This window comes from Gavia stellata, chromosome 29 (genome assembly GCF_030936135.1).
Source record: "Gavia stellata isolate bGavSte3 chromosome 29, bGavSte3.hap2, whole genome shotgun sequence".
In the NCBI taxonomy this organism is placed as follows: domain Eukaryota; kingdom Metazoa; phylum Chordata; class Aves; order Gaviiformes; family Gaviidae; genus Gavia; species Gavia stellata.
In genome coordinates this window covers 3,074,789-3,086,322 of record NC_082622.1, presented here as the reverse complement: position 1 = coordinate 3,086,322, position 11,534 = coordinate 3,074,789, and the positions used below count along the sequence as shown (strand labels likewise).

At 54.3% G+C, this 11,534-nt stretch overlaps 1 protein-coding gene across 3 annotated transcripts; it reads left to right on the top strand.

Annotated features, from left to right (window-relative positions):
- Nucleotides 1–2,414: 2,414 nt before the first annotated feature.
- AK2 (adenylate kinase 2) lies at nt 2,415–9,810 on the top strand. 3 transcript variants are annotated; one of them, XM_059830712.1, is made up of 7 exons: nt 2,415–2,528; nt 2,964–3,089; nt 5,000–5,110; nt 5,219–5,313; nt 6,011–6,083; nt 6,677–6,872; nt 9,427–9,810. In XM_059830712.1, the coding sequence occupies exons 1-7, from the start codon at nt 2,415–2,417 to the stop codon at nt 9,453–9,455; spliced, it is 744 nt and encodes a 247-aa protein (XP_059686695.1). In that variant the 3' UTR covers nt 9,456–9,810. The 3 variants fall into 3 exon arrangements, with proteins under 3 accessions (XP_059686695.1, XP_059686696.1, XP_059686694.1); XM_059830713.1 differs by lacking the exon at nt 9,427–9,810 and adding an exon at nt 8,993–9,106; XM_059830711.1 differs by lacking the exon at nt 9,427–9,810 and having other exon boundaries at nt 6,677–7,073.
- The last annotated feature ends 1,724 nt before the right edge of the window (nt 9,811–11,534 follow it).

Genomic DNA, 11,534 nt, shown 5'->3' with positions numbered 1-11,534 from the left:
CAGGGTGTGGAACAAGGGGACCAGTTAAGCTGCACGGTGTTTCCTGGCTCATGCACTTAGAGCTTTAAACTTGCACACTTAGCTTTAACAATCTCCTCCCCTGGTTCCAGCCCATCCCATAACCCAAGGAGCTGAAAACCTAGCATAAGCTCTCAGGAAATATTTCCACTCCCATAATACAGGTCTAGCTCCAGGGCTTTTACAGGAACATGGTCCCTCTGATCCAAAGCAAGCGGGAGACAGAGGTTTCATTTCTCAGAGCTCTACACCACCTCCTCTTCTGCAGAGACCTACTTACGACATTTCGGATGGGCACTAGGAGAAAGACCACGGTGACCCCGGAGCAGCACAGTGTTGTAATGCATTGAGCAAGCACCAGCAGCAAACTCCAGAGGTAGAGAATGGGGAGAAAAACTGGGTTTTGAAGCTCTTAGAGCTTCATACTTGGGAAAGGAGAGCAACTCCTCCAGCCTTACCCTTCACTCCTCAAAGACACCACTAATCAGCACCCAGCCTGCCCTGGTTGGGCACAGAAACAATGAGCAATTAAGTGGGTCATTCCTGCCAGCCCTGGGCATCCCCTCCTTACCAAGGTCCAACGCCTCGTTCCTGGGTGACTAGGCGTGCTGCCGGGGGGCCCCCCGAGGAACGCCGAGCTCCCGCAGCACCCCGAGGAGTAGCTGTTGCTGGGGGTCCAAGGTCTCTGGGCAGTGCATGGGGTTAGGGAGGGAGAGGGGCACTGACCGCAGGATGCCCTCCGCCCACTATTCCCAAAACTCAGCATCCGCAGGCATCCCTCACCAGCCCGCTCCTCACCGTGCCAGGCGAGCCAGCTTCCCCAGCGGCCCCGCGCAGTCCCCCCCACCCCGTTACCTTAGAAAGCATTTGAACAGATTATGCCCATGGGTCTCGCAAGAGAATAAACTGGCCCCAGCGGCGGCTGTTTGTCCTGCCCCGGTTCCCTGCCTGCCCCAGCCCCTGGACCAGCCACCCCTGCAGAGAGGTGGGGGGGTCTCTGCACCCCTTGTATCCCAGCACCCCCCTCCCGGCTCTGCCTCACAACCGTGGCCATGGCAACCAAACCCAGCTACCCCATTGGCTGAGCTGCCTCCGAGCATCCTTCATCCCTTTCAGGGAACGCTCCCCCACTCGCCCACCCCCTCCCAGGGCTGGGGTTGCCCCCAGCAGACACCCCAGGTTCTCACCGAGTCCCCGCCGTGCCGGCAGCTCATCCCCAGCCTGACGGTGCGGAGCGCTGCGAGCCTGCCTGCGGCCAGGCCCTGGTGCAAGGGCGCTCGTGGCTGCGCATGCATGGCGTGCACAGGGACCCTCGGGGGGAAAAGAGCCAAAAATACCTCTGAAATACTGCTGCCAGGGAAACGAGGCTTCCTGCGGATTAAAGGCTGAGCAGCGCCTGTTTGGCTGGGGAGGTAGTTGGGAAGACGTCAGGGAGTGATTCTGCCCTTGTTGTGCTGCTGGCAGTTTCGGTGGGTTCCCGGCAGCAGATTCAGCTCTGCCCTACGTGCAGATGCCCTCTCTGGTCGATCAGTCCTGTCTTTGCCTGCATTTGTGCTTTGCCTGCATTCATGCACTTGGAAACAGTTCCACTGCTCCATCCCGCAAACACCACAGGCTGAGCAGGGGATTTTTTTTCTTCTTCTTGTTAATTTGCAATTCCCTCTCTGGTGGTGCTGAGGAGACAACGTTCTGTGCATAGAGGGGTAGCTGCCCCCACTGCGGAGGTGAGAGGGACCAACTTATCCTGGGTTCCTGTATTCAACACTGTGGTCTTGGCTTTGCCATGGACTCTCCTGGCAACCAGGGCCAAGGAAGCTCTTGTCTCCTGTGAGATCCTGGCCTGTTTTCCCGGTGCTCTGGCCCAGCACCCGGCCCTGGACTGTGCTGTGCAGGACGGGGGGAGCCGTGCAGAGAGCACCGCGCTGGGAGAAGGGCCGAGAGGTACCGGATCTCTGCAGCGTGGTGCAGAGACCACTCGGTTCTGTATGTGCTGAGCAGTGCCGTGATGCACAGCCCACGCAGTGCAGTACGGCGAACACATCCCACGCGGAGGCCGGTGGCCCACGCAGCGCCAGGGCGAGCACCGCTCGGCGCAAGCACGGCGCGCTTCAACCGACGCAGCACCGCCTAACCCCGCCCTCTCCCTGCGAAACCCCGCCCTCTCCCTGCGAAACCCCGCCCTCTCCCTGCGAAACCCCGCCCTCTCCCTGCGAAACCCCGCCCTCTCCCTGCGAAACCCCGCCCTCTCCCTGCGAAACCCCGCCCTCTCCCTGCGAAACCCCGCCCTCTCCTTGCGAAAAACCCCGCCCTCTCCCTGCGAAACCCCGCCCACGAAGCGCGCGGCCCCGGCGTCACCGCCCATTGGCTGCGGGGCGGGCGCGCAGTCGGCGGCGGCCATGGCTCCGAGCGCGCAGGCGGGGGGCGGCCGCGGGCAGGCCCCGGGCCCGGGGCTCCGGCAGGGCATCCGCGCCGTCCTGCTGGGGCCGCCCGGCGCCGGCAAGGGCACGCAGGTGAGGGGGCTCGCGGGGGGCTTTCCCAGCAGGGACGCGGAAGTCCGGTCCCCCTTCCCCCGCCGAGGGACCGGGGTGTGCGGCCTGTCCCGCTCCGGAGAGCCCCGGGCCTCCCCTCCCCGGGGGCTCAGGCATACGGACCCGCCGCCCCCAGGGACCCGGGCGCCGGGGGGGGGACTCTTTGTCCCGGGCCCGCTCCCTAGGGCCGGCCGCGGGGCTCCGGTGCCCTGGCCCCGCTCCCGGAGCGCCCGGCCCTCAGGGCTGTGTGCCGGGCCCTGCCACGTGCTGGCCGGTCGCAGACCATCCCGCTGCTGCGAGCTGGGGACAAGGCCCCACCGGGGCGGGGGGTCCAGACCCCCGCTAGGCCTCAGCCCCCGAGGTCCTGCCTGTGAAACCCTCCTGGCGAGCTCACCTCATGTCCGTCCTCTCCCGCAGGCTCCGAAGCTGGCCGAGACCTACTGCGTCTGCCACCTGGCAACCGGGGACATGCTGCGGGCCATGGTGGCCTCGGGGTCCGAGCTGGGCAAGCGGCTCAAAGAGACGATGGATGCGGGGAAGCTGGTGGGTAGCGGGGAGATGTGCTGGGAGGGGAGATGGCCTGGCAGCACCTGGAATGCGAGCGGTCGAAATCCACCTCTTTAATTAGAAGCCTCAGTGACAAAACTCAATTAGTGGAGGAAGGCAAATTGCAGGGTGAAGGCAGGGGTGGGGGTTCTCATTATCCTGCAGGAGAAACAGCCTATAAAAACATCCTTCCTCCTCAAAATTGCTCCTTGCTTACCAGCAGCCTGTGTCCCTGGGTTGGTTCTTTCCACCGGGGTCCTTTTACGCTCACGGGGTGCAGCCTGCCTGTCTGGGTTGTGGGTCCTGAGCACTGTTTGAGGTGAAGGTTTATCCTTGGAGCTGCAGGATGTTACAGCCACGTTTTGCAGTTCCTGTGTCTCTTCACGTGACACCTGGACCCCTGTGAGGTGGAAGAGTTTGTTCAGAGGGTTCATCTACATCCTAAGTCTTGCATAAATGCCATTTGCTTGTAACTGTAAGGTGAAAATAGACTTAGGGGTGTTGCTGTGGTAGTTACAGTGAGTGCTGCGTAATGTTGTGTGAAAGAGACACTTTGCGTTCCCAAGAGATGAGAGTTAGGACCTCTGACTCATTTTCTGAGGATCTAACTATTTTGCCAAAATGACTGAAATACCTTGGGGAAACTTGAAGGACAGCAAATTGGAGTGACTTGCCCCAAAGCTAAGCGGTGTGGAGCAGATCTTGGGGATCGCTGCTGGCTGTCACGGGCTTGTAACACCCCACGGAGACTCTGCAGGCCCCGGGTGGGAAGAGCAACGTGGCTTATCTCCAGCTTTTGCTCAAAGCTTGCATTGCAACACCGAGCCTGCAATATCCCAGCTGGTTATGAAAGATAGGAACGTTATCTGGCAAGGCTGGTGGTATCTGCCACGTGTGTGTGGCAGCCGGCACCGGGCTGCTCCGCAGGTGTATTCCAGCAGTGTACTCTGGCTCTGAGATAACTCAGCTGGGAGCACAGCAGCGTTTGGAGCCTGGGATGGGTTTTTATGCTCGATTACGAAGCAGGACCCCTTTCTCTGAAAGGGGTAATCAGGAAAGCGCAGAAGTGACTTGTTGCTTCACCCAAACTGCCTCCTGCCTGTATGCTTCCCGCTCCAGGGCTCTTGTTTACGTGTGCTGTGACAGTCTGGTCCCCAATCCTGCTGGGTCCCGGCTGCGTGTGCTGGAGAAAACAGCGCTGCTGAGGAGAGTTACTCTCGAATAAACAGCTATTGTTGGGGCTGCAGCATCTGTTAGTACTTTCCAAATGCTGCAGTGTAGAAGAGGCCCTAATCCCAGCAGTATGCTGAGATCGTGATATGGGAAAAACTATCTAGTGAGGTCGGAGCTTGTCAGCAGCTATTGGGCATTTACCTTCACGCAAGGTTTACGAGAGTCAATGAGCAACTCACCTGCTTTGCCCTTCCTGGCCAGGCCTGCTTACTGAGGGGGATGTGTGGGTGAAGGTACAAAGTAACAGGAAATAAAGATTATGTCGATATTTTGTATTGTGAATTGGTTTAAAAAAAAAAAAAATCTAGGGAGTTTGTCTTCAAGCTGACAGTCTCCCTTGAAATACAGCAACCTTTGTCACAGTGAGGTTACAGCGCTGGTGCAAGTCCCTGCTGAGGCTGGAGTGGCCCTGGTGTGAAAGGTCTCATTAGCCATGTCTTAGTGTTGACACCGATAGCAGGGAGTGCTTCCCTGACGGGGACATGTCTGAACCCGCAGCTTTCGCCCTGTTATGGCAGTGCCCTGCGCTGTGGCTGCTGCCTCTGGCACCAGAACGGCTGTAAGGAGGCTCTGATGCGGGCTGGGCACTGGCATGGGTACAGCAGCTCTGGGGGCAGCCGTGTGTAAAATCGGGGTGCCCCTCCTGATTGTGCGTCTGTCCCTCCTCTTCGCAGGTGAGTGACGAGATGGTGGTGGAGCTGATTGAGAACAACCTCGACTCCCCTCCCTGCAAGAACGGCTTCCTCCTGGACGGCTTCCCACGCACAGTGAAGCAGGCCGAAATGGTACATGAGCTCCTGTTCAGGGGCTGCTCTGGCATCTCCCCCTTCCCTGGAGACAGGGGTCCCTTGGCTGTGCCTCTGCCCCTCTGAGTTGGGTGGTTTCTGTTGCAGCTGGATGAGCTCCTGGAGAAGAGGAAAGAGAAGCTGGACTCTGTCATCGAATTCAGCATCCCTGACTCCTTGCTCATTCGGAGAATCACTGGACGGTAATTTTTCTCTCCCAAACACTCAGTGCATGGGGTGGGGTTTCCTAGTTTAGAGGAGAGCATCCTAATTTTGGATCCTCATGTCATTCTCACAGTGTTTAGGGCTAGCTGCAGTGCTGGTCTGTGTTAGATTTCTGTTCTGTTCGAGCCTTCCTGCCCTGAGCCTGCTTTCCCGCACCTGGGCCAGCCTTGAACAGAGCCCTTTCATTGCCCTATAAATAGGGGTTGCTGATATGAATCACTGTCCTTGGTGGCCCAGCTCAGCCTTTAAGCCCGGTGTCTGACAGTTAATGTCTTCATGCTCTTGCTCCTCTGGAGCTATTACTGCTCCCTTACGCAGGACATTGCAGACATGTTCAGGCACTGCTGAACCTCCTGTCCAGGGTCAGTCGTGCTCATTCAGGCACACAGATGTTTCCCACTGTCTGCTGTTGCACTGTGTCACCCTCACGCCTCTGGGAGCTAGGCCCCTTCCCCAGTAAAGCATAAAGTAAAAATCCCTTCTCCATCTCCTAGTGCAGCTGCTTTTTTCAAGCGCCTAAAGAGGCCCTTGGTACAGAAATAGCTGGAAGAGATTTTTTTCTTAATAGAGAGAGGCTAATTGGGTTGCTATTGCAGATGTTTCTGATGAGTGGCAGGTTCAGGAGACCTTGTCCTGGCACCAGGCTACTCTGCTGACACTTGCTTTCTGTCTTAGGCTGATTCACCCAGCGAGTGGCCGCTCTTATCACGAGGAGTTCAGACCCCCGAAAGAGCACATGAAGGACGATGTATGTGAGCTCCCAAGGCCACAGCTTACGTTGCTTTGGGTTTAGTTGATGCTTTGCAGCATCCCTGGAAAAACTCATTTCTTTCCTCCTCTCATACCTTCTGTCCTGGCTTTCTGGGGAGCATGGGGAACTGCCTGGGCAGCCTGAGCTGATGGCACTGCAGGGAGTCCCCTGGAGGGACGAGTGAAGGGCATGGCCGTTCTGCAGAGCCAGCCCGGGCTCTTCCAGCCTCGGAACTTGCTGGACTCTATCCACAGCTGAAGTTTGGGTGGGTTGTGACTTGTTTCCCTCCTGGGGAGCAACTGTAGCTGGTGTCTGCTCTCGAGGCTCCTTGGGCTCCTTTTAGCAAGCAGAGTGGTGTGTGGGGGAAAGACCACAATGCTGAATCTTCCTCTCTTCAGTGACTGCTCTGGGACTTGTTTTGGCTGCCCTGGGTTCACCCTGCTCTCCCCTGCGGACCTGGGGATCGTCTCTGCAGCTCCACATTGTAGCCTGTCTTGGAGGAGGGGAGCAGGGGTTGTCATAGCTGTGGAGAGAAGGAGGGAGTGTGCCAGGCTGCAGCTAGCTGGAGACTGACCCCTTGCTTCTCCCAGGTCACTGGAGAGCCCCTGATCCGCCGTTCGGACGATAACGAAACAGCCTTGAAAACCCGCCTGAAGGCCTATCACACGCAGACCTCTCCCCTGGTCTCCTACTACAGCAAGCGAGGGATCCATACGGCGGTGGATGCCTCCCAGTCTCCCGACGTGGTGTTTGCTAGCATCCTGGCAGCCTTCTCGAGAGCAACATGTAAAGACCTGGTTATGTTCATTTAGGACTCTGTCCCAGGACGGAGCTCTCCCTTTTCTCTCTCTCTGTCTTTCTGTCTCTGTCTCTCTGGGGCCAGGGAGGGTGAAGAGCTAAGCAGAGTAGAAGAGGAGGGGACGAGACGATGCAGCCCAAGGCAGGGCTGTGCTAATTCTCTATTAAACAAGCTGTTAACGGTCTCTATCTCGGTATATGTGAATGTCAGTCTGTCTGCAGATGCTGGAGATTTGGCCCCTAGAGGTCGCAGCGAGCCCGAGCACCAGCTGCCTGCTGCCAGAATTGGGGTTTGCACCCCTTGGGGTCAAAAGGCTTTTGTTTCATTCGAGAGCTGTAGCTCTCTGGAAGGAGTTGTACTCTCAGCTCCTCCTGGCTGCTCCACAGGGGACTAGCAGAAGGTTGGAGCTCAGGACCGAGCAGTGGGGGGAAGGACCTTCACAGGGTGCCAGAGTGGTGATGCTCTCTGTCGGCTTCAGGAAATGAAACACGGGGTTGCTTCTGGGAAGCATGTGCAGGGCTGTGTGTGTCGGCCATGGGAGCAGCCATGGGAGGGATGGCTTGGCTGTGCGCACAAGTGCAGCCTGCTGCTGCTCGGGGCTGGGTGAGAACTTGTTCTTGTTCTATGTGTTTTATTCTCTGTGGGATGGCAGGTTACCTGAGAGCACAGCCTGTCTTCCTTTCATTCGGATGGGGCTTGTAGGGCAGAAAGAGGGTGGGTGAGAGCTGGGGGTTTTCAGCCTGTCCTCATTTGTGGGCCCCAATATAGCAAATATTATTGAGATGCTTTTTGCTTTCATTTTTTAACAACATGAAGTCTCTGGTCAGAGTCTGACAGCCACTGTGTGTGGCAAGCTGGGATCTCCTGAGGACAAGAAAAGGGCTTGGGTTTTATCTCTTCACTCTTGCCTTGGCTTTGGCCAAGGAGATGAAGATGTGTTGAGTTTCTCCTGATCCCAAAGTCTAAATAAAGCCTCATTGCAAAACAAATGATTTTTCAAGGCCTGAGAGACAGCGTTATTAACCACTGGCTTCATGTGCCCTTGAGCCAACAACCTTCTTTATGAGATCATGGAAATGTACTTACTTCTTGAGCAGATCAAACAGTTCCGTCAGGCTGTCCATCTGAGGACACCATGAGCGGTGTGGTTAGTGCCCTGGCTTCTCAGGGCCATTACGCTGCTATATGGTGACCCTGCAAGGCTGGTGAGGACCTTTGCCCATGTGGGATTCCAGCCCTTCCTAGAGGACCCCGCTGTAAATGTAGATTGGGCCAGATGAAACTTTGTCCTTTGGCCTTTCATGTATGTTTACTGATTTAGTGTTACTGAGTATCCTCCTCTTTCGAGGAGATGGCTTGTCTCCCTCCTGTGCACTGAGCTGCTGTGGCTGTGTGTCCAGAGCAGATGCCTAACCCTCAGGAATCCCTTGCTTTTTCTTGATAATTTCTGTTTTGTCTGAAAAAGCACTCTTTGTTCTCATACATCCTTTCCAGGGAAACAACCTCTTTCCTTCCAGCAATCTGGAAATAACACCAGGAACTGAAAGCAGTTGACTTGTTGCTCTTGAAAGCACGTGACTGTGGGGAGAGAGGGTTTGAAAGTAAATGGTGCTGATTTCATCAGCAGCCTGCAGTCCCCTGAGATCCCGTTGCCTTGTCAATCGTCTCCGGCTTTCCTGTGAAAGGGCAGCCCTGGCACGTGGCGTCAGCGTGCTGGGAGGTCGGGGTAGCTTTTAGCATAGGACTGCTGTGCACCGGGGTAGTGGAGAGGAAAGTGTGTGTTAGAGCTGCCCTGGCATCTCGATGACTGTAAAGAAATTCTGTGCAGAAGCAGCTTTTATCTTGGCATCTCGAGAGAGCCAGAGAGGAGAGCTGCAGCTCCCTGTGTCCTGCCGTAATGGCAGGAGGGCTTCCTGGCCAGTTGGTGTTCCTGCATTTGGTCAAGGTTTTACTCCACAGCAAGAACAATGCGTTCTTCCACTCTCCGCTCCTTTTCCCCTTTGTGCTCACTTTGCATCCAGCTCACCAGCCTTTTTCTGCCATAAACCATGATTAATTTTGTTTTTTTTCCCTAAATCTATTTTTTCTTTGTTCCCATTTATTCCAGCTGAGTGACTCCGTGAACCAGATGAGAGACCACCAAACGCTGCACACTCTGCTACATCACCCATTGCAGCCCTCCCCTGGGTGCAGGGGAGGCAGGGAGGGCAGCTGGGAGGGGGTTAAGATTGATGGGAGGGGGATAAGGAGGTGGTAGACAAGGGGCTTGGGGGCTGATTTGGTTGGGTTTTGTTTGGATTTCCTATTCAGCAGAATCACTGTGAAGAAGAGATGGCCTTCTCCTTAGAAATCACAGTTTGGGGAGGTGAAACAATTGTATGGAGTGAAACATCTCTGCCAATGATCAGACGTGGGTCCTTGACCTGTTAGGAGGGTAGGGCTAGTTGCCGTTCTAGGCTTCTCCAGGACTTTCAGGGCTTGTCTCATGAGCTTTTGGTAGTCTGAGGCCACTGCAAGGTTTGCTGTGATTTTTTTCTAAAGTTGCTTCCTGTCAACGAGGACCAAAATGAACAAATGACTCATCATTTCTGAAATGGAAGGGAAACAAAGATGCCATGGTCTTTTCCTGGAAGTTTTGTTTTTCTCGTTCTGCTGCATTCCTAAACCCCGGCATAGAGACTTCTCGAGGTTTTTCTGCTGCTGAACAGAGGGGCTGCGGCTCTAGTCCAAGCCTGCCTTACTTGGCAATGGGGTGGCTTTTCTGTGATCTAGACTAAGCTGGAATTCACGCAATTCTGAAGAAATGCAAAAGAGACTTTCTTAATTGACTGCAAAAATAACAATGGGTTTTTTTGCATTTCATTTTAGATCAAATGGTGCCTTGTCTAACCTCTGAATCAATAATAAAATAACCCCTTTACATTTTGTATCTGTTGCTGTGTCCTCTTTGACCTGCAGTCAGCGAAGACGAGAGGAGGCAGATGACAGCATAGCCAACTAACAATTGAGCTGGGTGGATCCTCGGGCCTGATCCTATCTCAAGGATGTTGTTCTGTGCAGTTGAAAATGTGGCTTGTAATTCCTTTTATCTCTTTTCCTTGCTGAGTGTGTTCCAGTGCTTTGTATCACCATAGCAATGTGTCTTTTACTGCTTTTCTCGTCCTGTTTCTTCATGCGTGATGCTGAAGGCATTGAGCCCCTCTGTATCCTGACCCTTCCTGGTCAGAGCTCCTTTCAGGTATTTTTAACTGATGTAATTCCTAGCCTTTTCCCCCTCCTTTCGTATCGCTAGTGTGTGGAGGAGCTGATGTTATTTCCTTCTCTCCTGCAGTAATCGGAAGCCATATATTGTGTCTTCTGTTTCTGCTCATTTGCTTTGTGCCTTTCACACCTTGTTGCATCCCTCCCTTCCCCTCCGCCGCTGCCTCTCCCTAGCTACACAGGGCAAAACCTCTAACACAAGAAACGGGAGCGTTTCCTGGCCTCCCTTTATCCTGCCTTCACCGGGACCCTGACCCCGGCTCTCTGAGCAATCCGAGGCAGGCTGTTCTTGATGTCGTTTTTTCGCAATGCCCTTGGTACCCCCCTTGCAGCCCTGCTTGTGTTCAGGGTTTTGGTTTAGGCACTGTGGACAGGCACCAGAAAGGGTCAGGTTCCCTGAAATTTCCTCCAGAAATTACTGGTTTCTTCAGCATAATTGGGTGCTCTCACTCCTCCGCCATTCAGTCTCTCTGTGCTCTGGTGTTTTTATTACCTCTCTGTACCTCCGATTAGCATTCTCTCTCTTTTGAAGGCAAGCTTGTGCCTCTCTGGTGTTTGTGGTGTTCTGCCCTTGTTTCTTTTGATGATGGCTGTTAAACTATGCTCTTCCTCGTTGTTTGGGATTGTGTCCTCTACTACTTGCCTGCTGTTGTTCTAAAAACCTGTTCTGCCTGCTCCTCCTGGCTTTCTAGTACGTGGGATGGAGAAGTCTTGGCTCCTCTGAGCTGGGCTTCTTCCGTTTGATCCTTACCTAAGCATGGAGCGTGAAATGAATTGTTGGGGTGCTGTGGGAAGGGCTGCTGTGGGGAGGCTGTTTAGCTTAAGCCTACATCCTCTGTAGCTGGATCTGTTCTGTGACCTGTCTGTGTCATGTTGACCTTGAATGTTTTCCACAGCACGCGATGCTCTGCAGGTGCTGTAAATTCCTTCTGTTCAATGATTTCACTCCAGCAAGCTGCTTATCAGGCACTCTTTTGAAAACTGTGTTCATATTTCATACACACAATTATTCAGCAACTATAAAAGGGGAAAATTCCTATTTATAGCACAAGGACCAGCGTCAAATAGGACACTGAATTCTCACTGATAGAGGAAATGACCTGTTCTCTAATGCAGCAATATTTCTGCTGAAAAGAAACACCATCTTGGATGGGGGGAGGGATGAAAAGCCTGGGCCATTTCTTTCCATTAAAAATGTGCTGCAGTCCTAAAAATACAGTATCTGCCCTTCTCCCTTCCTGATGAAACCATCTGTGAAAGAGAGATTGCAGAAAAACCTTTCATTGTGGATTTGTGGTTAGTAATAATGAGTCCACTGACTCCTGGTGGTGTGGTTTGGAGCTGGTCTTAAGTTTCTGATCAATACCTGATCTCTGACCTTGACCTGG